At 45.7% G+C, this 25473-nt stretch overlaps 1 protein-coding gene across 4 annotated transcripts in view; it reads left to right on the top strand.

Annotated features, from left to right (window-relative positions):
• The window catches only part of DYRK1A (dual specificity tyrosine phosphorylation regulated kinase 1A), a 696908-nt gene that overhangs the window by 524098 nt on the left and 147337 nt on the right, over positions 1-25473 (top strand). For all 4 annotated transcript variants that reach the window (XM_029603453.1, XM_029603452.1, XM_029603455.1 and 1 more), the window contains 2 exons: positions 8511-8657; positions 10996-11136. In XM_029603453.1, the coding sequence (XP_029459313.1) occupies positions 8511-8657; positions 10996-11136 (288 nt within the window). The remainder of the gene's footprint in view (positions 1-8510; positions 8658-10995; positions 11137-25473) is intronic.

The raw sequence follows: 25473 nt of genomic DNA, 5'->3' as shown, positions 1-25473 counted from the left end.
TGCCCTCAACAAGTACCTCCAGCGGGAAAAGTTCAACATGGTAACCTTGGGCTCTCTTCTACCTCTTCTGCAAAGAGGAGACTGGCACTGCTCTCTGGACCTCCAGGACGCATACACCCACATTGCGATATCTCCAGCTCGTTGCAAGTACCTCAGGTTTTTAGTAGGCCCAAAGCACTATCAATACAGAGTGCTTCCATTCGGCCTAGCATTGGCACCACGAGTCTTTACTAAATGTTTCGTAGTTGTCGCAGCTTTCCTCAGGAAAGAAGGTGTTCATGTCTACCCCTATCTAGGCGACTGGTTAATCAGGGCCCCAACCCAACAAGCCGCTCGGTCGTCCCTGGATTTGACCCTACACACTCTAATTTCTCTAGGATTTCTCGTCAATTACGAGAAATCCTATTTAGTCCCATCTCAAACCTTGTCGTTCATTGGGGCAGACTTGGACACCTTGCAGGCAAAAGCCTTTCTACCTCAACAACGAGCGCTAACCCTCGTGTCTCTCGCTCACCAGTTGCAGTCTCAACATACAGCAACAGCTCGGCAATTCCTCGTCCTTCTCGGACACATGGCGTCCTCAGTCCATGTCACACCAATGGCCCGCCTGGCCATGAGGCTCATCATTGGACTCTAAGGTCACAATAGATTCAAGCTACTCAGCCTCTGTCGACCATTGTCCACATCACCGACTCACTCCGTCTGTCTCTCACCTGGTGAAAAGATCAGAACAATCTCCTCCAGGAACTGCCCTTTCAACTACCAGATCCTCAACTCATTCTCACAACCGATGCTTCCAACATCGGGTAGGGAGCCCATATGAACGATCTACAGACACAAGGATCTTGGTCTCCAGAGGAAGCCAAACACCAGCTAAATTTCCTGGAGCTTCGAGCAATGCGATATGCTCTCAGACCTTTTCAGGATTGCCTTTCAAATCACATCATCCTGATTCAGACGGACAACCAGGTGGCCATGTGGTACATCAACAAGCCGGGAGGCACAGGCTCCTTCTTTCTGTGTCAGGAAGCTGCACAGATTTGGGTGGAAGCACTCTCCCACTCGATGTACCTCAGGGCCACCTACTTACTGGGAGTGCACAATGTCTTGGCATACAAGCTGAGTCGTGTCTTCCAACCGCACGAGTGGTCTCTCAACCCCTCTGTAGCGACCTTCCTCTTCCAGCAGTGGGGTTATCCCCAGACAGACCTCTTTGCGTCCCCTCAGAACCACAAAGTGGACAATTACTGCTCCCTCATTCGCAGCAAACACTCTTGGCCCAGAGATGCATTCTCCCTCTCATGGGCAACTGGTCTGCTTTAAGCATTCCCTCCACTTCCTCTTCTCTCGAAGACGCTCGTGAAGCTCCGTCAGGACAAGGGAACCATGATCCTGATAGCACCTCACTGGCCACGCCAAGTGTGGTTTCCCATACTCCAGGATCTCTCCATCCGCAGGCACATTCCCTTGGGAACGGACCCGCTTTTGATCCCTCAGAATGACGGATGTCTACACCATCCCAATCTTCAGGCCTTATCTCTGACGGCATGGATGTTGAAAGGTTAATCCTTCAACCACTTAACCTTTCAGATTCAGTTTCTCGTGTCCTGATTGCTTCACGGAAGCCTTCCACAAGAAAATCTTATTCCTATAAATGGAAAAGGTATACATCATGATGTTCTTCGCAATCCCTTGATCCCTTTTCCTGTCCAATCCCAAGGTTTTTGAACTATCTCTGGCATTTATCGGAATCAGGTCTAAAGACCTCTTCCATCAAAATGCATGTCAGTGCGGTAGCTGCCTTCCATAAAGGTGTCGGGGATGTCCTTATATCGGTGCAACCCCTCGTAACAAGTTTTCTGAAAGGCTTGCTCCATATCAAGCCACCTTTACGTTCTCCGGCCCCTTCTTGGGACCTTAATCTGGTTCTCGGACGGCTCATGAAACCACCATTCGAACCTCTTCACTCCTGTGACCTAAAATATCTCACATGGAAAGTGATTTTCCTTTTGGCTATCACTTCAGCTCGCAGGGTTAGTGAGTTATAGGCCCTAGTTACCTATCCGCCTTACACTAAACTCCTGCAGGACCGGGCGGTACTCAGCACTCACCCTAAGTTTTTGCCTAAGGTAGTTTCGGAGTTTCACATTAATCAATCCATCATACTACCTATCTTCTTTCCCAGGCCCCACTCCAACCCAGGGGAACAGGCTCTGCATACCCTTTACTGTAAACGGGCTCTAGCGTTCTACCTAGACCGTACAGTTGCCCACAGGAAGAGCACTCAGTTATTCGTCTCTTTCCATCCCAACAAATTAGGGCAACCTGTGGGTAAGCAGACTCTCTCCTCCTGGTTGGCGGACTGCATATCTTTTTGCTATCAGCAAGCAGGCATTATTTTTCAAGAGCGTGTTAAAGCACACTCTGTGAGGGCCATGGCAACTTCAGTAGCACACCTACGATGGGTGCCACTTCCTGACATTTGCAGGGCTGCCACCTGGAGTTCTCTCCATACCTTCACAGCTCACTATTGCTTGGACAAAACCGGAAGACAAGATTCTATCTTCGGCCAGTCTGTCCTGCGTAACCTGTTTCCAACGTGACGTACCAACACCCTTCCACCTACCTGGTGGGGTTCAGGATGCCCTCTACCAAATTCCACCCCAGTTGTTGTGCCTGTTGCACGCCGTTGGGTACTTTTGGTGCATGCTCGGACATCCTCAGCTCGGTACTCACCCATATGTGAGGACTACCATCCTGCTTGTCCTGTGAGAAAGCAAATGTTGCTTACCTGTAACAGGTGTTCTCACAGGACAGCAGGATGTTAGTCCTCACGAAACCCGCCCGCCGCCCCGCGGTGTTGGGTTCGTAACGTTTTGTTTTATTTTTCGGCACTGCCTGTAGCTTTCAAATAAGACTGAAGGGGGGACCTCTGCTGGCCTACAGGGTTAGTGCCATGCTGGGCATGCCCAGTAGGGGCCAGTCAAAGTTCTGGAAACTTTGACAAAAGTGTTCCGTGATTGGGCTCCATCCTGTGATGTCACCCATATGTGAGGACTAACATCCTGCTGTCCTGTGAGAACACCTGTTACAGGTAAGCAACATTTGCTATCTCCTTTTGCTACCAGCAAGTAGGCATTCCGCTACAAGACCATGTGAAAGCACACTGTTAGGGCCGTGGCAACCTGTATGGCACACCTTCGGTCGGTGCCACTTGTTGATATTTGTAAGGCTGCGACCTGGAGCTCTCTCCATACCTTCGCAGCCCATTATTGCTTAGATAAGGCTGGCTGGCAAGATTCTGTTTTTGGCCAGTCTGTTCTATGCAACTTATTCTCAGCTTAACTACCCAACATCCTACCAGCGACCCGTTCATGCTTTTCAGGATGCCCTCCTACTCAATGTCACCCCTGTTGTTGTGTCTGTTGCACGTCTTTGGGTGCATTTGGTGCATTGCTCGGGCATCCTCAACTCGCTACTCACCCATATGTGAGGACTACCATCCTGCTTGTCCTGTGAGAAAGCAAAATTGCTTACCTGTAGCAGGTGTTCTCACAGGACAGCAGGATGTTAGTCCTCACGAAACCCACCCGCCATCCTGCGAAGTTGGGTTTGCTTACGATCTATTTTATTTTTTGCATGTACGTTTTGCTATAAATGAGACTGAAGGGGGACCCCTGCTGGATGCAGGGTTAGTGCCATGCTGGGTATGCCCAGTAGGTGCCAGTCAAAGTTTTAAAAACTTTGACAAAAGTGTTCCGTGATTGGGCTCCATCCTGATGATGTCACCCATATGTGAGGACTAACATCCTGCTGTCCTGTGAGATCACCTGATACAGGTAAGCAGCTCTGCTTTCTCATATCCCCTTACTGGTTTCCCATCCTTCGTGACCTCGCAGTCCATCCTTACCTTCGCCTGGGAGCAGATAAAAACATAAGAAATTGCCATGTTGGGTCAGACCAAGGGTCCATCAAGCCCAGCATCCTGTTTCCAACAGAGGCCAAACCAGGCCACAAGAACCGGGCAATTACTCAAACACCAAGAAGATTCTTGCCAGTGGCAAGTAGTTGTTCCACCTTCAGGCAGCAAAATACTGCACGGAGCGGCAGTAGCCACAGAGGCATTCACGGAGCGGGATGCCAGTGGTTTGTGTTCCACCTTCACGGAGCGGAAGGTTGGAGGGCTGCCATCTCCAAAAAAACAAAAAACAAAAAAACCAAAACAAAAAAACAAAAAACAAACAAGCAAAACAGAGGTGGGTAAGAGTATGGGGCAGGGGTGTGGCCGTTTATTGTGGCAGTTGCTACCCCTGATTGAACTGGATGTTCATTGGGATGCGGATACGGCACTGCTCTCTGCATTGGTGGAGGGGTGGAAGGGAATTGGGGCCGGAGGGTGCTGGAAGCCAATAGTGACGGGGGAGGGGGAGAAAAAAAGGGGTGGGGAGGAAGATAAAAAAAAAAAAATGGATAAACTGCGTAGCTTGCTGGGCAGACTGGATGGGCCGTTTGGTCTTCTTCTGCCGTCATTTCTATGTTTCTATGTTTCTATGCTACTGATGCAATTAATAGCAGTGGCTATTCCCTAAGTAAACTTGATTAATAGCAGTTAATGGACTTCTCCTCCAAGAACTTATCCAAACCTTTTTTGAAACCAGCTACACTAACTGTACTAACCACATCCTCTGGCAACAAATTCCAGAGCTTAATTGTGCATTGAGTGAAAAAGAATTTTCTCCGATTTAGTCTTAAATGTGATAACTCAGAGCAATGGTCAGCTGCGTCATCCGAACCTCCAGGCCCTGTCGCTGACCGCATGGATGTTGAAAGGCTAATTCTTCAGCCTCTCAACCTCTCAGACACTGTATCCCAAGTCCTTGTAGCTTCACGAAAGCCTTCTACTAGGAAATCTTATCATTCGAAATGGAAAAGGTTTACCTCATGGTGCATAACAAAGGAAATAGACCCCTTTACTTGCCCCACAGAGAAGTTCGTAGACTACTTCTGGTATCTGTCAGAGTCTGGTCTACAAACCTCCTCCATCAGAGTGCATGTCAGTGCCGTAGCCGCGTACCATAAAGACATAGGAGAGATCTCTATATCAACCAACCCTTAGTAGTGTCGATATAGAGGGGCTTACTACATATAAAGCCCTCATTGCGTCCTCCAGCCCCTGCCTGGGACCTCAATGTAGTGTTAGCAGGGCTCATGAAACCTCCGTTTGAGCCTCTACACTCCTGTGAGCTGCGTTATCTCACTTGGAAAATGCTTTTTCTCCTAGCTATAATGTCAGCTCACAGAGTGAGCTACAGGCGCTAGTGACATACCCACCTTGCACAAAATTTCTCCATGATCAAGTGGTGCTTTGCACTCATCCTAAATTTTTACCAAATCCATTATACTACCTACTTTCTTTCCAAAACCCCATTCACATCCAGGTGAGCAAGCGCTGCATTCCTTGGTCTGCAAACGTGCCCTAGCATTTTATTTGGAGCGCACTGCAGCCCATAGAAAGGTCCACTAGCTGTTTGTCTCCTTCAGTAAAACTAAACTGGGGATTCCGGTGGGCAAACAGACTTTATCCTCCTGGCTTGTGGACTGTATTTCTTTCTGCTACTAACAAGCAGGCCTTCTATTGCAGGAACGCTTGAAAGCACACTCTATAAGGGCCATGGCAACATCAGTAGCGCACTCCGTTCAGTGCCTCTTACTGACATCTGCAGAACTGCTACATGGAGTTCTCGCAATACATTTGCAGCTCATTATTGCCTGGTCAAGGCTGGCAAGCAAAATTCCATTTTTGGCCAGTCTGTTCTACGCTATCTATTCTCAGTTTAATAACCCAACTTCCTTCCAGCGGCCCACTGGAATTTCAGGATGCCCGCCTAACCAAACCCACCCCTGTTGTTGTGCCGGTTGCACATCTTTGGGTGCTTTTGGTACATTTACTCGGGCATCCTCAGCTCGCTATTCATCCATATGTGAGGACTACCATCCTGCTGGTCCTGTGAGAAAAGCAGAGTTGCTTACCTGTAACAGGTGTTCTCACAGGACCAGCAGGATGTAGTCCTCATGAAACCCGCTCGCCACCCCGCAGAGTTGGGTTCGCTTTCGATTTATTTTATTTTTCGCTCGTACTTTTACTATAAACGAGACTGAAGGGGGACCCCTGCTGGATGCAGGGTTGGTAGCATGCTGGGCATGCTCAGTGTGCCAAGTCAAAGTTCTAGAAACTTTGACAAAAGTGTTCCGTGAGGGCTCCATCCTGATGATGTCACCCATATGTGAGGACTAACATCCTGCTGTCCTGTGAGAACACCTGTTACAGGTAAGCAACTCTGCTTTCTATTTGCTTTTCTGACTGCTGCTGCACACTGAGCCAAGGATTTCAACGTATTGTCCATAAGGACTCCAAGGTCCTTTTTCTGGGTGGTGACTCCCAATATAAAACCCAGCATCGGGTACCGGTAGTTGGGATTATTTTTCCCTATGTGCATCACTTTGTACATTTCCATATTAAATTTCATTTGTCATTCAGGTGTCCAGTCTCCTAGACTCACAAGGTCCCGCTGCAGCACCTCACAATCCGCTGCCTTAACAACTTTGAATAATTTTGTGTTATCTTGCAAATTTAATCCTTACTTGTTCCCGTTTCTGGATCATTTATTAATATGTTAAATAGCACCATCACTGTGGTAATTCACTAACAACCTTTCTCCATTTGGAAAACTGTTCATCATGTTGAACCTTCTGTTTCCTGTCTTTCATCCAATTACCAGTCCATAATAGGACTTTTCTCAATAAATTAAGGTCAATGGATAGGAGGCAGGCTCTCATGGGGGACTTTGTCATATGTTTTCTGAAAGTCCAAATACATTATGTCAATCAAATCATCTTTATCTACATATTTATTCACACCTTCAAAAAAAAAATCTAATAGTTTAATAAGGCTCTTCATTTTGCTCTGACTCCCCTCCCCCCACTCCCTTAATCTCTTGCTAGCTTCCACCTTCCCCTACAACTCAAGACATCCATTCTGTCTTTCTCCATCTTGCTCTTGTTCTTTCTCCACTTGTCAGACACCCTGTCACTACTGGTTTTCTTCTCAACTTCCAGCCCCCTTCTTAGCTCTTCCCATCTTTCTGTCTTCCCAATTTTGCTCTCTCTTCTCAGTCTTGCTCTTTCTTCCATGGCAACTGGTGAACAGAAGGAAAGCAACCACCACAAGCTTGGGAATAGGCAGCACGCCCCTGTGGGATTCAGGATAGGTAACAAGCACCACAGGAGCAGTGAACGTGTTGCACCTTTGGTCCTTGAGCCTGCCTCCTCTTTCTCCTACCAGCTTTCAGGTTTCATTTCTAATTGGGAAATTCAGGCAATAGGAAGACAGGAAACATAGCAATTGTGGATCAAGCAGCACAGTGCTTGTATGGTCCCCTGCGGTATCTGCTACCTCTGCTTTATTACAGCAACTGGTTGCTTCTCCTTCTCTGATGTTAATTGTACCAGTTTTGCCTGTTCACAGGTGCTGCAAGACTTGGAAATACCACAGGTAATCAGAGAGGTGGGAGGGAGTGCAGATCAGTGTTAGATCACTGAGAGCAGTGAGGCTAGCTTTTTCTGTGGCAATGGCAGGTAATTGGCTCCTGCAGTTTAGGCTCTTTCATGTGCTGCAGTAGTGGTATGATGTACATCTTGACAGCTTCTTTGTACCTCTGATTAAGAACCACTGGCTTACAGCAGCAGGAGCCTATTTTGCCATTCCTGACACCTCTCTTGGCTGTGCCAGTATATGGTGCTGCAACTTGTAATTACTTATTTTAATATTTATACTTCAAGCAATACCACTTAAGAATTGTGAGATATGAGTTTCAAAAGCAGTAATTGCAAATTGCAGCATCTTATATGGCAGAGCATGGAGAGCTGTCGAAAGGACAGGGTCCTGCTACTCTGGGAAGATGGGATGTGAAAGGTTGTGGGAGAAATAATAGTACAGGGCTCAGGGAACAGGACATGAAGTGGCATGAGAGTATGCAGAAAGAGAGAAAGGAGAAGAAGCTGAGGGTAGAGATGGTGAGTGGCCATGGGGGAATGTGCAAACTCTTCCTCTTTAGCACTGTGCACTGACAGGAAGACTGTCAATTCTCACTCAGCAGTCAAAACCCTTTGGGATTCTTCATCAATAAACACTTTATGGAGGAAGCCCCTTTGAAAATTGTTCCCTCCTCCATCCCCTAGTGTGGAGAAAAGGAGTGAGGTCAGGACTGTCCTAGCAATTCCCCAGCAGGGAGGGCCACCTTGGGGAAGGAATTTTCAAAGGGAAAATTCATGGGCAAACACCACAGGGAATCTGAATATTGTCCTTTTATTTGGATCAAAAGTGGTATATTAACTTTGTGGTGTGGTAATAGGAAAACAAAATCTAAGCTACATTTGTATTAGGTAATTATCTAGATAAACAGCTTTCATATACATGTTGATGTACTCTGTTTCTGTTTATTTTATTTTAGATATATCAGTATATCCAGAGTCGTTTTTATCGATCACCAGAGGTGCTACTGGGCATGCCTTATGATCTTGCTATTGACATGTGGTCCCTTGGATGCATTTTAGTTGAAATGCATACTGGTGAACCTCTCTTCAGTGGAGCTAATGAAGTATGTAAAATATTTTCAGTGTGAATGTGTCTAGCAGACAGTCCTTTGATTTGTATTTAGGATTGATTGCATTATCATTAACACAAGCAAGATTTTCTCCTGTTTACACATCCTTTCTTTCAACATTTTCTCAATTTAGCTCTTATCATGAAGCTATTACATAGCCACCTAGTTTTACTCTTTTTACATTTTTCCAGTGTGTAAACTAAGTCCACAGCTACTTCTGATTAGAGAGTACTTTCTTTTTGACTAACCAATCTGTAAGTGTTAAGATCAAAGCTCTAAGAACATAAATGCCATGCTGGGTCAGACCAAGATTCATAGGGTCCAGTATCTTGTCTCCAACAGTGACCAGTCCAGGTCATAAGTACCCAGCAGATCCCCAATAGTTAATCTGTTTCTTATATCTCACTCCCATGGGTAAGCACTGGCTTTCCTGAGTGTACCTGGCCAATAACTGTTTATGGATTTTTCCTTCCAGAATTTGTCCAGTCTTCTTTTGAACCCCACCATGTTAGTTGCTTTGACTATATCCTCTGTTAACAGATTACATAGCTTGATTGTACACTGAGTGAAAAAAATTCTTCATGCAATTTTTTTTTTTTGCTCCGCTCTCCGAACAAATGCAGTAAATGCAACTTCAACTTAGAGAGCAATTGCTGGGCGAGTTAATTTCCATAATTATCATCTGCAGTGAGAACCAACACTGTGAAAATGATCTAATACATATAAAGTGCTATGAATCTATTGAGGTAAGAAAACTGCAGGGGGAAAATAAATTATTTTTAGGGAAAAAGGATATCAAATAATTTTTATTGGAACAACTTGATACAGCTGTGACAAGTTTCTGAGAGTTGTACTCTCATCTTCAGGTCATTGAGGAAACAGCACGGTTACACTGGATTTAAATAGAACAGAGTTACATCTTAGGTTGCTTGTGTTTGCCATTATAGCTCAGTAAAGGGGAAAGGAGCAGGAGGAGGCTGACAAATTTGGTGGAGACAAATATAGTTGAAAGGTTGAGAAAGCCAGTGTCCGTATTAAGTAATATTTCATACAAGCCAGAAAAATTGCTCTCACAATTTTGTCTCTCTAATAAGATCCCAAAAATCATGAAACTGTATCCTTTCAAAGGAAGGGATTTATACTTAAAATAGTGACTTTTGGAACATTTTGCTGCTGCTACTACTACTACTACTAAACATTTCTATAGCATTACACAACATACACAGCACTGTACAAACATACAAAAAAACAGTCCCTGCTCATTAGAGCTTACAGTTTAATAAGAGAAATATATAGGACAAGAAACTTGGGGTAGCAGGTGTAGTTATGACTAGACATGGGTAGCAGGAGTAGTTATGGCTAGAACACTAAATCTGTTCTAAAGAAAATTGGACATCTTTTTATAAGAAAATTATATTAGTGGGTATGATATAGTAAAATGCTAGGGAAAAGCGCAAATCTGGTCAATCTGAGCTGATTCCCATTTTGAGGGTGAGGTATGATTTTTTTCATTGCTGCAGAATTGACTACAGATGCACATTGTTTTTTTTTCTCCTTCACCTAGATTTCAATGAAGAGAGAATGTTAGGCAGTAGAAGGTTGGAATTGATGAACCTGTGGTTTTCTTTCAGCCTAGCAAACTATGTAGCTGTGTATCAACTTTGAGTTCACTTTCTTTCATATTAAAAGTTAAAACCACTTACAAAACAGTGGTAAGATGAACTGCCACGCTTTTCATAAATTGGGTCCTTTATTGTTAGTTTAAAACAATCTTTACCAAAAGAAAGTTTTGGCTTTACAACTATTTTTTTTCTTTTCTGATTTTCACCTGAATTTTGTAAAACTCAAAATGTAGAATTTTGTTTTAGTTTTGCAGAATTAATGATGAGCCCAGATCTCCGCTTACCCCATCCCCAGTGTCCAGCCAGGATCCCCCCTACCCCACCCAGTATGATAAACTTACTTCATGTCCAACTTCCCTGATACTTCTCTCTCTCACTGGCACAGTAGGAGAAGCTGAATGGTGCTGCTTTTTTTGCATTGATTTTCTCCTGGTTTGTTTGTTTGTTTTTTTTGTAGTAGCAGCAGCAGTAGTAGTAGTAGTCACTGAAAAATTCTTACATAAATTGAAAATGAGGAGCCTTGCATATAGGTTACTGTAATTTGACATTCGTACCTTGTATAAAGTTAATGTTTTATCCTCTTTCATACTTACAAATAGAATTTGTCATACATGGTAAATCTGTGTGTTAGAACTAGGAATAAAAAAGGAGTGCATATAAACACTAAAAACAAGATATTTGTTCTCATTTGTCTGTGAATGTTTCGATAGGTGGATCAGATGAGCAAAATTGTGGAAGTTCTTGGTATACCAACTGCTCATATTCTTGACCAAGCACCAAAAGCAAGAAAGTTCTTTGAGAAGTTGCCCGATGGCACTTGGAATTTAAAGAAGACCAAAGATGGAAAAAGGGTTTGTTATATAATATGCATAAGAATCAAATTGTTTAATTTTATGAGAGAGAGATAATTCAGAACTTTATTTTAATTGTTTAATATTCTTAATAATTACAGAGATAATTATATCAAAAGGAGTGTGGAATTTTTTTTTTTTCAATTTTAAAACCTGAAGACTTTTCCCATTCTGTAAATCATGCCCTTAGTTTGATTTTGTTTCTGGAGTGCTAGTTCCTCATAATGCATTTTACATGTACGCTTGCTGATGGGTCATGCTTACGAGGCTTAGGCCCGGATTTTCAAAAGCCTACACACGCCGGGCCTATTTTAAAAAGGCCCAGCCACACACGTAGAGCCCTGGGATGCGAGTAAGTCCTGGGTCTTCGGAAAAGGGGCGGGGTCAGAGGCTCCCAGCACAGCGGCCATTCCTCTGTGCCGGGGGATCGCGTGCCGGCAGGCTGCCAGCGTGCGCAACCTGCACCTGCCCTGAGGCAGGCGCAAAAGGTTAGACAAAGGTCGGGGGGGGGGGGGGGGGAATCTAGGTTAGGGCTAGGGGGCGGGGAGGTTAGGGGAAGGGAGGTTAGTGAAGGGGGTTGGGAAGGGAGGGAACGGGGGAAGGCCATGGGCATCGGTACGCACAAGTTGCACTAATGTGCGCACCCCCTTGTGCACGCCAACCCCCAATTTTATAACACGTGCGCACATGTTATAAAATCAGGCATCCATGTGTGCACGCCAGGTAGCGCGTGCACATGGATGCCTGCGCACAGGTCTTAAAATTTACCCCTTAGAGTTCTAGAACTTGGAACACTTCGCAGTAACTAGCTGCTGTCTATCTGTTGCCGTAATTGCCAGTTCCTTTCCTTTTCTTTCTCAGCTCAGTGAAGTTTTTTGTTGATACATTAGTTTTGGGGGTGGAAGGGGGTGATTAGAGCTGACAAAATTGTAGTTCTATGACAAAAATGATTCTGTTTAAGAGACTTTCCTTTAGTCTCATTAGATTAAAAATACATTGAAGTATGATAAGAAAAATAAAGGTTAATAAAGGATAACCAGTTCATCAGAATTAAATGCAATCCAGCCATTGCAGTTCCTGAAAATAGTTGGCACAAAAGTATAAAGACATCTTTTGAATATACATTTTTTTTTTCTGATTGATCAATGCATCTTAAGGGGCCAGCCAGTGGCAAAGAAGCTTTAGCATTATCTGATGACATTTGTTTTGTGATCCCATTTTGAAAAGTTATAAATATACAATGCAATACAAAAAGATTAAAACCGAAACCTTAAAGTCCTACAAGAGCTAAGCCATACCAACAAAGCATAACATCACAATTAAGTCATACAATCCGTTCAGATTTAAAGTGTTCTATAGCAATTTTGATATAAGCATGATCCCGATGGGGCTTATACTTAGTAGGCCGGTTGCTCAAGAAATATTGCTGGAAGCACCCGGGATTGCATTGAACTGAGATTACGGGATATAAAAGGTGGACCCGATTCAGGCACTGGAGGACTACGGAGGCAAAGTGGCAGTGTGAGGGGATTGTTTATTGGGTCTAAATAGCCAATATTTAGTGGTATATTTAGCAAGGGGGAAGGGCTGGGCCAGGCCCTATAACTGATTTATTTTTAAATTTCCGGGGGTTAGGGGGTTCTTTGCCAGGGATGGGGGTAGAGGGGCAGGGAGGAGACTTATGTGGTAGGGGGGTGGGAATTGGGCCAGGAGGCCCAAGGTTGGTGTTTTTTTGTCTCCTTTTGTTTTTAAAGGATGGAAACTTAACAGAATATCTTTTGAAGCATATCTAAAGTTATTCAGCTAACTTAGTCTGATATATCCAAAATTTGGTTATGTTAGCCAGGTCCTGGAATTCTCCCTGAATGCTGTCTCTTGTTTTTTTTGTTTGTTTTTTAAATCCGACTAAATTATAGTTGGATGATAATTCTCAGAGGACAAGCAAGATGGTAGTCCACACATATGGGTGGCATCGTCAGATGGAGCCCCGACACGGGCCTGTTTTGGAAAAGTTTTCCATTTTTCACTTTTTTGCGATATTTTTTGTCTGCATTCAACGCAGGGTCCTTCTCAGTCCTCCCTGTAGGGTTCCTAGTCAGGGTTTTCACCATCTATCAATAAGTTTCCTTTCGCGGTTGATTCCTGCAGCAGCAGTGCCTCGGTGCCTGCCGCCATCAATTTTGATCTTGCTTCCCATTTATTTCATACTGTCATGGTCATGTCTGGTTTCAAGCGATGCCCTTGGTGGCTGAGGGCCATGTCCATCATGGACCCTCAAGATGAATGTGTCCTCTGCCTGGGGGCATCGCTTGACTTCCAGGGTTGCTTCAAATGCACCTAGATGACCCCGAAGGGACATTGTCTTTGGCTCAATAACATAGAAGAACTCTTTAAGCCGGAGAAGACCAAGTCATCGAAATCAGTGGCATCAAAGGACCACTGACCCGCAGCAGTGTCGGTACCGTCGGCTGCTAGGGGCACCAGAGACCGGCCACTGTCAGTCTCCTCCAGGCCTAGGATGCCGAGAAAAACCATCCCGAGCATTGAGGGAAGCCAAAGAAGTGATCCTGTGGTGAAGAGCACCAGTCCTCCATCTGTGCTGGGGGTCTGCGACAGTCTCAACTCATCCTGATGCCAGTCACCAATCCTCCTCTTAGTTCCGAAGAGGATCTGGCCACCCCTCCTTCATTCCAGTTGGTGTTGACAATGTTTGAGGAGGAGCTTGAGCAGAGAGTTCAACTGACGGTCAAGCGGGCAATGTGGAGCATTGGTCCCATGTCACCAGCAGCACCAGAGCCAGCATCGTCCATCTTAGAGCCGCTGTTGAAGCTCCATGTGCTCATCGGTATGTTACCAACCCAGCTGCTGTCAGTTCCCAGGCCTGTTGGGGCACAGCAGCCTCCCCTTGCCGATACAATGGTCACTGCCGATTCCTCAAAGGAGGAAGCTCCACCTAGGCCAGCTGAGACGCCAAGGCCTGCATCTCCCTGTCCACCTTAGCTGGTGCCTGCACCTCTGGACAAAGGCTGAGCACCTAGGGCCCCATTCGATATTGGCTTTAATGAAGATGAGGGCCCCTATGATCCCTGGATGGGATAACACCATGGAGTCATCCTCCAATGGCTCTGAGGGTCTCCCCTCAGATCTTTCTCACAGGACAAGCAGGATGGTAGTCCTCACAAATGGGTGACATCGAGGATGGAGCCCTGTACGGAAAACTTTTCTGTCAAAGTTTCAACAAGCTTTGACTGACACTGGCACACTGGGTGCACTGAGCATGCCCAGCCTGCAATTATCCCTGTGAGCCACAGGTGTCTCCCTCAGTCTTCTTTTTTCCGCTCTGCAGTCAGCATAGCGGTTGGAGCTCTGTGAGGATTTTTTAACTAATTACCTCATGGAAACACTTAACTTTTCACTTCAAAAAACACTTTTCCCTGCACAGGTCTCCCTCCGCGTACGTTTTTACGACGCTCGGTGAGTACTAATTCTTATTTTTCGGTCGGTTCCTGTCACTATCTTAAGGCTGTTAACTGACTGAAGCCTTCCCTTCCCCCATTTTTCAGTTAGCTTTAAACAGCTTGCGAGTATCTCTGTGACACTCTGCTTGCTTATGCTAGTGGGGTAGGGATTTTTTCCTTAACTTTAGGACCTCTGTAGCTTCAAGTCCTTCGTTCCCTGGTATCCTCACGCAGTCGATACCCTATCGCTACACCGGGACCCTCCTAAACCGCCCTGGGCTTTTATATGTCATCAGCGCCCCTCCCCCCACGGTGCCCTGATGCCTTTATCCATGTGCTACCAGGCTTTTTCCTCCTACGCACTGTTTTTTTTCCTTGGGCTTCCTCGGTGCCGTCCCTACCCGGATGCATGCCATTGACGCACACGCTGTTAGTCACTGCCATGCATACTCGGGTCGCCGCCACCGCTGCCCGAGACACTTTTTAACGATCCCAGGGTCACTTCATCGATGCCACCCCCCCTTTTGGGGATGCCATCGATGCCCCATCCTCCCCACCGATGTCCAGCCCTTTTCCATCGGTGGGCATCGGTGCCACATCGATTCGTCGGTGGGCATCGATGCCGGATGGTCCCCATCGGTGGACATCGGTGCCGGATGGTCCCCATCGATGGACATCGGTGCCGGATGGCTTGTCCGTCGATGGCATTGGTGCCGGATGGCCGTCCGTCGATGGCATCGGTGCCAGGTCCTTTTGCATCGATGGACACCGATGCCCAGGTGTTTCATCCATGGGCATCTATGTTAGAATGCATCCATCGAGGGCAGTCGATGCCAGGCTGCTCCCATCGATGAAATTCGATGCCCAGGTGGGTCCCATCGGTGGGTATCCATACCGGCTCGATTCCGTGGATGGGCATTGATGCCAATGCCAGCCTTATGGCTGGCATCGATGCCCATGCCGATTCCAGGACTGGCGTTGATGCCGGGATGGAATTCATCGACTGGGAGATCCATGCCATCGATTCCATACGTGTCCATATCGATGCCACCGACACACGTGTCTGGGGCACCGATGCCATGTACACTTGGAAATCTGAGTCTGTCCAAATCGATACCGTCAACGTCTGTGGCCCTATAGTTGATGCCCGTGGCCATGCCACAAACGGCATAAATGCCCGCCTCCATGCATCGATGCCCTCGACACCTCCGTTTTCCTTCGGTGTCCTTGACGCCCTATTGATTCGACTTCGACTCAGTCGATGCCGGTATCTTTTTCAATAACGGCAATGTTTTTTCGATTATTCGATTCCTCATCGTTTCAAAGATACCTATGCCACTGCTGTCAGTGCCCGTCACTGTCATCATTCTCCTGGCCAGTCATCGACGATTTTTCATACCCATTTTGATGATATCCTCGAAGCCCCTTAGGTTGCCTTCAATATCGTCAATACCGACATAGCACCGCCACATAATACCCTCGCCTCCTCACATTGCTCCACGCTTTGGGTTCTTTTTTAAGCCCCGTATTAGCTTAAGACACTCCATTGTGTCAGGAGCAGAGCAGGCGTGCTGACAGTTCGTCATCGATCGCCTTCCAGGACGACGAGGGCTTCCATCTCGGCGCTGGGGAAAGACCGGGCCGAGCACCGTGGCACCCATCATCGCCGACATCGTGATCGTCCGCCGCTGACGCCATCCAGCACATCGGTGCCATCCTTCTCCAGGCTGGACAACGCTCGGGCAGAGCGACATCACCACTGCCATCAGCACTGTTCCTACAGTTTTGGCAGTCCTTGGTGATCCAGAACTTCCGGATCCAGGTCCGACAGCTTCTGCATTGGCGTCACGACACATCGAGCCGCTGTGACGAGGGAAGGGAACATGAGTTCCGTTAGGGCTCCTCTGTTCCTGGCGTGCCCCACCGTCAAGTGGTGTGGGACTATGGCCATCTGTTACACTTAGCAGTCTAAACGCCACTCACGCCTGGCCTGTCTCCTCTGTACCTGTGCCACCATACCGGGTTTCAGAGCGAGATGGACGTTTACGTACCCAGCCTTACCCTCGAGGACTCCGGAGACCGTCGGAGTCAACAATCTTCACCGGCTCGTCTTGCGGCGATCCACGTCGGATGGTAAGTACCCGCTTCGGCGGCATTCCCATAGAGTTGTGTTCTCCTATTCGGACCGTGGTTCGAAAAGTTCTGGGTCATGTGCCTTTTAGAACTGTATTAGTGTCACATATCGCTATGTTAGCCACAATATCAGGAGAACCCCTCTATCTTCTTGGGATTGCAGCAGGGCTTCTTCTCTTGTCAGTAACAAGTCCCTGTGCCGACCAATGCTCTGACTCTTGGTTCCCTCCCAACCAAGGTCCAGCTGCATTGGCTGATCTGCTAAACATGAGATTCAGCAACCATTGCCCCATGTACAAGTCCACCTTGAGGCCTGGCCACAGGTCTCAGTGTCTCCTTGTACAGCATACAGAAATGCGGGGTACCACTTACCGCTCACACACCTGCAGGAGCCTACATGATATCCTCCATTGGGACACCTCCTGGTCTCCCATCTGGTCAGATATCAGAGCGGCCACCCCACCTTGTACCAAAGTCCCGGTACACTCCCCCAGGCGCTACGAAGTGCAGAGGGGAGAAGGGAGGGGGGTTGGGGAGTTTTTAATTGCACTATTCTTTCTTTTAACAGAAAATAGTTACTCTCCGCACATCCTGGACCTAAGAAAATCCAACTTTCTTTAGACGTCACAGGTACAATGGTATCTTTGGTTACCATCACTCCATACTGCAGTAAGTACATTATTTTAATGTTTCTATGTGCTTTATGGTGAGTCAACATTACAACCCCAAGCTCTGCCGCTGGCACCAGCTTCGGTAAGTGAACTGTCTCTTGCATCACTGTTGGTGAATGCTGTTTTCTCTGCGGAGTGTAACATCATTCACTTTCCTTGCATAGACTACTGCTAACCACTTTCAGTACATGCAAGGAGCTCTCACTTTTTTCAGGACTCACTATACATTTACTAACTGGGATTACTGTCACTGCCATAAATCCCTTCTGTAACACTTCTGGACACCACAGTCTTAAGACCCTCTTGTCCAGCATGCGCACAGACATTCTGATACATTGTTATATGTCCCTGCGCATATTTTCCATAACCTCAGCCTTTCAACTTTTCATGGTTGGGCTATGGGGTTTCTTCCCACTATGCATTTTTCTCATAATTCAAAACTGCTATGGGTTATATTCAGTGACATTCTATACTCAATGGACCTAAGTGGTTTCATTGCTTTCGTCCCTGATTCTTATCCCAGTTCGAACTAGGACCTAGTCTCCTTCGACTCATGCTCGCAATTCCTTAGGGTTATAAAGTTTCTCCTGAAAGCTGTCAACCCATTATGCATCTATTGCACTCCAGCATAGTTTCTCATAAACTTCCTGGACGTTGCACCCATGAGTTATGCCCTTATGCCTTCCAATACTGCTTTTGCAACAATTCTTTGTGCAAACAGACAGACAGCATAGGGACAATGTGCTTTCCAACTCATAAGCACGCATTACCTCTTAGCTGCTCTGCTAGACAGCTGCGCAGCTCTACCCTTGGCCCTTGTTCACTTCATGCGTCCTTGGGCCACATATCTAAGAGATTTAATGAACGCTCTATCAGACCTTCTCCACGTAGGTTCTATCCTCTCGAATGGTCTCAATTATATGTGTACAGGGCAAATCTTTTAACGCTGAGTTTAACTAAACTTTCCTCGGCGTCTGCATCATTCCATACGATGCACAGGTTCTGCTCCCTGCACATGTTTCCTTTGCGTTCCCTTAGATGCCTTTTCTTCCATCAAAGGCCTCTTCAATATATCTCTTCTGCTGCCTCTCGTAGCCAGCATTCTTCTAATGTTGAACTGGGATGGGGTTCAGTATTCTTTTCCCCACTCCCTGACTGAGATCAGTATGCTTTCCCATACTTCTCAATCCATCATATCAGTAACCTTTTATTCTCTCACCAGTCAGTCCCAAATCATAGACTTACTGATGTTCTTAGGTTCTGGTAGCGTCACAAAACCTTCTAAACATAAATCTTGCCGTTTAATATGGCAGGCTTTACCTCCTGACGCTAAAAAAAAAAAAAAAAAAAAAAAGAGGTATTACCCCTTTTACTTTTCCACCATTTTTTCTTACTCCCTCGGATTCTGTTCTCCAGACATCCTCCACATAGATACACCTTTCTCTTAGGAGGTGTATCGTTTTGGGAGTTGGGTTCCCGTTTTCGGTAATCCTCTCTGAGTCGGCTTACCATGGATTATCCACTGATCAAGCCGCCTCTATTTCTCTAATCACGGAATGAACATATATATTCTCCTTATAAGTCTCATACATTCTACGTTTGAGCCTTTCCATTCCTCTCTTCCACAGTTTGGCAAGGGAACTTCTTTCCCTCTTAATGTCATTCCTGCCAGCAGGGTCCGTGAGTTATGCACTCTTTCCATACTCACCTGACTCCGTTCCTCTGCCACTGAGTAGTTCTACGCATTCAACTTTCTATCCTTTTCAGGTAGATGTTGTATCTCCTTTCCTCAGGAAATACTCTATTAATTTTTCCTAACCTCTCTCTCTCGCCCTAGGGAGAGACTGGGTTTTCCACATTCCTGGACAGTAATGCTGCGCTTACATTCTATCTACATTGCACTGCATTCCATGTGAATTCCACTTGACTCTTTCCTTCATGCAAGGGTCAAGCTGCTACTTCCAGTGGCCACACAGACCTAATCCTTCTGATTAAGTGGTCTATATTTCCTTTCCTACCAACAAGCAGACATTTCACTACAACACTGTGGGTATCCACATACTGTTGTGTCCGTCTTAGCCTTAACAGCTTCCCTTTGGTTACTGCTGCTTGTACTTTTTTATCAGGTTGCAGCCTGGAGTCCTCTCCATACCTTCGCAGCCTATTATTGCTTACATTTGACTAGCCGGCATGCTCCATGTTTGGCCAGTCCGCCTACTCTTACTTTTTTCAATTCACTACCCAACATCCTTCCACGAACCCATTATGGTGTTGCGGATGCCCTCCGTTCCCATTTCCACCTCAGTCGTTACGCCTTTGCGCATCTGCGGTGTATCTGGTGCATTCCCGGGCATCCTCAGCTCGGTACTCACCCATTTGTGAGGACTACCATCCTGCTTGTCCTGTGAGAAAGCAAATGTTGCTTACCTGATGTAACAGGTGTTCTCACAGGACAGCAGGATGTTAGTCCTCACGAAACCCGCCCGCCACCCCGCGGAGTTGGGTCTGTATACTTTTATTTTAGTTTCGCTTGCGCTTTTTAGCTATAAGACGAGACTGAGGGAGACACCTGTGGCTCACAGGGATAATTGCAGGCTGGGCATGCTCAGTGCACCCAGTGTGCCAGTGTCAGTCAAAGCTTGTTGAAACTTTGACAGAAAAGTTTTCCGTACAGGGCTCCATCCTCGATGTCACCCATTTGTGAGGACTAACATCCTGCTGTCCTGTGAGAACACCTGTTACATCAGGTAAGCAACATTTGCTTTCTCCTCCTGGAGAGTGAAGAAAGTCTCTGTCTGAGGACTTAACCTTCGCAGGATTTATAAGGACGATGATGGAAGCCATCCCATTTCAGTTACTGACAGAGGAGAATACAGGCACAAAATGCTTGCAATCCTCCAGTTCGAGGAGCCTCCTTAGGAGATTCTGGTGGTCCTGATGCATGATATCCTTAAGCAGCTATTGCTGAGGATATGGGGACAGCCCCTCACAGTGTCTCGTCTGAATAAGAAGACTGATTGGGTTTACTTTGTCCAGAAGGCTCCCGGACTCGATAAGTGACAGCTTCCCCACTAACTGGCAGTAGTCAAATCCGCTCTCAAGAGTGCCAAGCAGTCTCTGACCCATTCTTTTCCGCCCCCCCCCCTCCTCCCCTCCCTAGGGAAGGATCCCAGAGCAATGTATGCTCCTGGGAGAAAGCATGGCCCCATGGAAAATCTCATTGCCCACATAACTTCCTACCAGCTTTATATGAGCCAGTACTCGTGGGACATCTGGAAGCAGGTGCAGGAGGTGGCCAAGCAGCTGCTCCAGCAGCAGCAGGACACCCTCATGTCACTGGTCTACAAGAGCCTAGAGTGTAAGAAACATGATGTCTGAGCGGCCTACGAGGTTTTCGAGATGGCATGAAGAGTTTCTGTAGCAGTAATCAGAGCCTGCAGAATGGCATGGCTGCAGGCCTCTGATCTCCAACAAGAGGTACAGGAAAGACGCGCAGACATGCCGTGTAGTGGGAAGAATCTCTTCAGAGATAGGGTGAAGGATGCCGTGGCCCAGCTCCGGGACCACCATGAAACTCTCCAACAGCTCTCCATTAGCACTCCGGACCCATCCTCCTCGGTTATGAGGTCAGCAAGATCAGGGCACAGGAAGGTCCTTTCTTTTGCCAGAGGAAGTACTATCCTCTGCTCCACCAACTCCTGTCAACAGCATCATGCTTTTATGACCATTCCAGGCAGCAGAAAGCCCCCAAGGCCCAGCCGGCGCCTCAGTCAACTCCATGGATGGGATTTTGACTGGCTCTTAGGTAGTGTAGTCCAGTTACACATACCCGAGGTGATGGATCTGCCGTTTGGGGGCAGGCTGCGGATCTTTGTGAACCAGTGGCCCAGTATAACCTCAGACTGGTGGGTTCTTTCCATTGTCAGTCAGGGGTAACGATTGAACCTACTAGGTGTCCCACCAAATTGCCCTCTGAGCCTATTCTGGTGGCCTGTAACATATCAGGAGGTGCTACTAGTGAAGCTCTTCTCCCTCTTAACAGCCAGAGCAGTCGAGCTTGTTCCCTCAAAGCAAAGAAGACAAGGATTTTACTCCAGGTACTTCATGATTCCAAAGAAAACAGGAGGCTTCCTTCCCATCCTAGACTTAAGGACCTTGAAAAGATTTATCAAAAAAGAAAATTTCAAGATGGTTTCTCTGGGCACCTTGATTCCCCTTTTACAAAAAAAAGACTGGCTATGCTCCCTTGATCTGAAGGACGCATACCCACACAGAGATCCCCCCCATGTAACCGGAAGCATCTCGGATTCATGTTGGGAAAACAGCACTTCCAGTATCAAGTGTTGCCGTTCAGCTAGCGTCCGCCCCACGGGTCATCACAAAATTCCTGGCCATGGTGGCAGTGCACCTCCTCAGGCTGGGAGGTGCATGTTTTCCTTTATCTTGATGGTTGGCTGGTTAAGAGCATATCTCGGGCAGAGGCTGTCAGGTCCATACGCTTAATCCTCCATGTGTTGGCATCACTGGGGTTCGTCATCAACTACCCAAAATCCCATCTCAGCCTGTCATTTCAATTTGACTTCTTCATAGGCGCCCTGCTAGATATGACACAAGCCAAGGCTTTCCTGCCCTGTCAAAGGGCCATCACTTTGATGACCATTGAGGCAGAGATTCAGCAGAGCCAACAGGTGTCAACATTGCACATGTTGAGGTTGTTGGGCCATATGGAAAGAAATAGCAAATAAAACAGAGGATGTCATAATTCCTCTGTATCGCTCCATGATGAGACCGCACCTTGAATTCTGTGTGCAATTCTGGTCACTGCATCTTAAAAAGGATATAGCTGCACTGGAGAAAATGCAGAGAAGGGTGACCAAAATAAGGGGCATGGAACAGCTGCTCTATTAGGAAAGGCTAAAGAAGTTAGGGCTGTTCAGTTTGGAGAAGAGACGACTGAGGGGAGATATGATAGAAGTCTAAAAAAAATCATGAAAGGGTTTGAATAAGTTAATTTAAATCGGTTATTTATTCTCTCAGATAATAGAAGGATCAGGGGGCACTCAATGAAGTTGCAAGTAGCTCATTTAAAACAAATCGAAGAAAATTCTTTTTCACTCAGAACATAGTTAAGCTATGGAATTCATTGCCACAGGATGTGGATATAGCAGTTAGTGTTACTGGGTTTAAAAAAGGTTTGGATAAGCTCCTATAGGAAAAATCTATAAACTGCTATTCGTAATTTTAATAGTAGCTTGTGATTTGTCTAATGTTTGGGTACTTACCAGTACCTATGTCTTGGATTAGCCACTGTTGGAAACAGGATACTGGGCTTGATGGACCCTTGGTCTGACCCAATATGGCATAGCTTATTTATTTATTTATTTAAAAGTTTTTTTATATACCACTTATACATGATATGGTCTAAGTGGTTTACAAACTAAATCACATACATAATTCAAAATAAAGCAAACAGTAATAAAGTATAATCAAAAATTAAAATATAATACGTTTAAAAGTTTAAAAACAAAGCATGTAAACACATGAACAAGGAGAACATAGCACAGATGGGATATTGCTTTTAATCAGTATAAGTTAAATTGAAAGCGGTGCAGCAAAGATATGTTTTTAATTTTTTCTTGAATTCCTTTGTATTGGATATGGTTCTAAGAGAGGTTGGGAGAGAATTCCAAAGTAGAGGACCTGCCACTGAGAGAACATGTTTCCTGGTCAATTCTAGTCTCGCGATTTTAACTGTTGGAACCTCGAGGAGATTTTTGTCTAGTGATCGTAAATGTCGCCAGGGTTGATAGAGACGAAGAGTTGTACATAGCCAGATAGCTGATGGGATATGGATTAAATTGAATATTAGAATTTGTGGAGTCATTGTTTGATGGGTAGCCAATGAAGATTTAGCAAAACTGGGGATATGTGATCTTTTAGTTTGGAACCGGGAGTCTTAGGTTCTTATGTTCTAACCATCCATGTCGCACCCCTTGGCACGATTACACATGTGCCAGGGCCTAATGGACCTTGAAGTCACAGTGATGCCAGGCCACACAGAACCTCCAGGATCGCATCTGAGCCACCTTGCCCCTCCGGGACTCTTTGTCTTGGTGGCGGGTACTTTCAAATCTGGAACAGGGGATCTCATTCCAAAGTCCTCCTACAAAAATTATCCTAACCACAGATACGTCCACCCTGGGATAGGGAGCTCATGTAGATGGGCTCAGCACCTAGGGTCTCTGGTCTGCCCAGGAAAGCTGTTGCCAAATCAATTTCCTGGAGTACCGGGCAATCAGGTACGTGCTAAAAAGGGATCATGGGGTGATCCAGAAAATTACAGATCAGGGAGTCTGTCTGTGCCAGGCAGAATGGTAGAAACTATCATAAATAACAAAATTGCTGAACATATTAAGCATAGTTTAATGGGACAAAAGCCAACATGGATTTAGCCAAGGGAAGTCTTGCCTCACAAATTTGCTACATTTGTTTGAAGGCATAAATAAACATGGATAAAAGTGAGCCAGTTGGTATAGAGTATCTGGATATCAAGAAAGCATTTGTCAAAGTCCCTCCAAAGAGACTTAGGAAATGAGAAAGGTGAGGGATAGATGGCAGTGTCCTATTTTGGATTGCCATGTGGTTAAAAGATAGAAAACAGAATAGGGCTAAATGGTAAATTTTCCCAATGGAAAAAGATGAATAGTAGAATGCCCCAGGGATTTTTTCTGGGGCCACTGCTTTTTAATAAATTTATAAACCACCTGGAAATGAGAACAAGTGAGGTGATCAAATTTGCCACTGACACAAAACTATTCAAAGTTGTCAAATCACAAGAGGATTGTGAGAAATTGCATGAGGACATTGCAAAACTGCACTTAGGGAAGAGTAACCCAAGTTATAGCTACAAAATGCAAAGTTCCATATTAGGAGTCTCCATTTAGGAAAAGGATCTGGGGTCATTGTTAAAAAATACATTGAATTATTCTGCTTAGTGTGCAGCAGAAGCCTAGAAAGCAAATAGAGTGCTAGGGATTATTAGGAAAGGAATGAAGAATAAAACTGAGAATATCATAATGTCTCTGTATCACTCCATGATGCGACCTTATCTTGAGTATTGTGTCAGTTTTGGTCACCACATCTCAAAAAAGATATAGCAGAATTAAAAAAAGGTATAGAGAAGGGTAACCAAGATGATAAAGGGGATGGAACAATTCCCCTATGAAGAAAGGCTAAAGAGGTTAGGACTCTTTACCTTGGAGAAGACAGCTTAGGGAGATATGGTAGAGGTCTGTAAAATGAGTGGAATGGAACAAGTAAATGTTAATCAGTTTACTCTTTCGAAAAGTACAAAGAGCAAGGGTCAAACAAGTTAGCTACTGGATAATACATTTAAAACTAATAAGAGAAAATATTTTTTTACTCAACGCATAATTAAACTATTGAATTTGTTGCCAGAGGATGTGGTGAAAGCTATTAGTATTGCTACATATAAAAAAAGGTTTGGACAAGTTCCTGGAGGAAAAGTCCATTAACCGTTGCTAAGGTAGAGTTACAGAAATCCACTGCTTATTCTTGGAATAAGCAACTTGGAATCTGTCTACCCCTTGGGATCCTGCCAGGTACTTGTGACCTGGCTTGGCCACGGTTGGAAACAGGATACTGGGCTTGATGGACCCTTGGTCTAACCCAGTATGGAAAGCCTTATTTCTGTGGGCTTTCAGAGATCGGCTGTCCAACAAAGTTGTCCTGAATCAAACCGACAACCAGGTCGCAGTGTGGTATGTCAATAAGGGAGGTACAGGCTCATACCTCCTGTGTCAGTAAGCAATTCAGATCGGGTCATGGGCCCTATCCCACGGGATTGTGCTCAGGGCCATGTATCTGGCCATTTTAGCGGACAGACTTGAGATGTGCTTTCAGTCCCCATGAGGGATCCCTGGACCATCGTGTTGTGAATCAGATATTCCGCCTCTGGGGGAGCCTGGACATGGATCTTTTTGCATCCCCTTGCAACAGAAAGATACCTCTGTTCTGCTCCCTCTACAGAACAGATGGCAAACCAGCCTCAGATG

This window comes from Rhinatrema bivittatum, chromosome 5, assembly GCF_901001135.1.
Source record: "Rhinatrema bivittatum chromosome 5, aRhiBiv1.1, whole genome shotgun sequence".
NCBI lineage: Eukaryota > Metazoa > Chordata > Amphibia > Gymnophiona > Rhinatrematidae > Rhinatrema > Rhinatrema bivittatum.
This window is presented reverse-complemented; position numbering and strand designations above follow the sequence as displayed.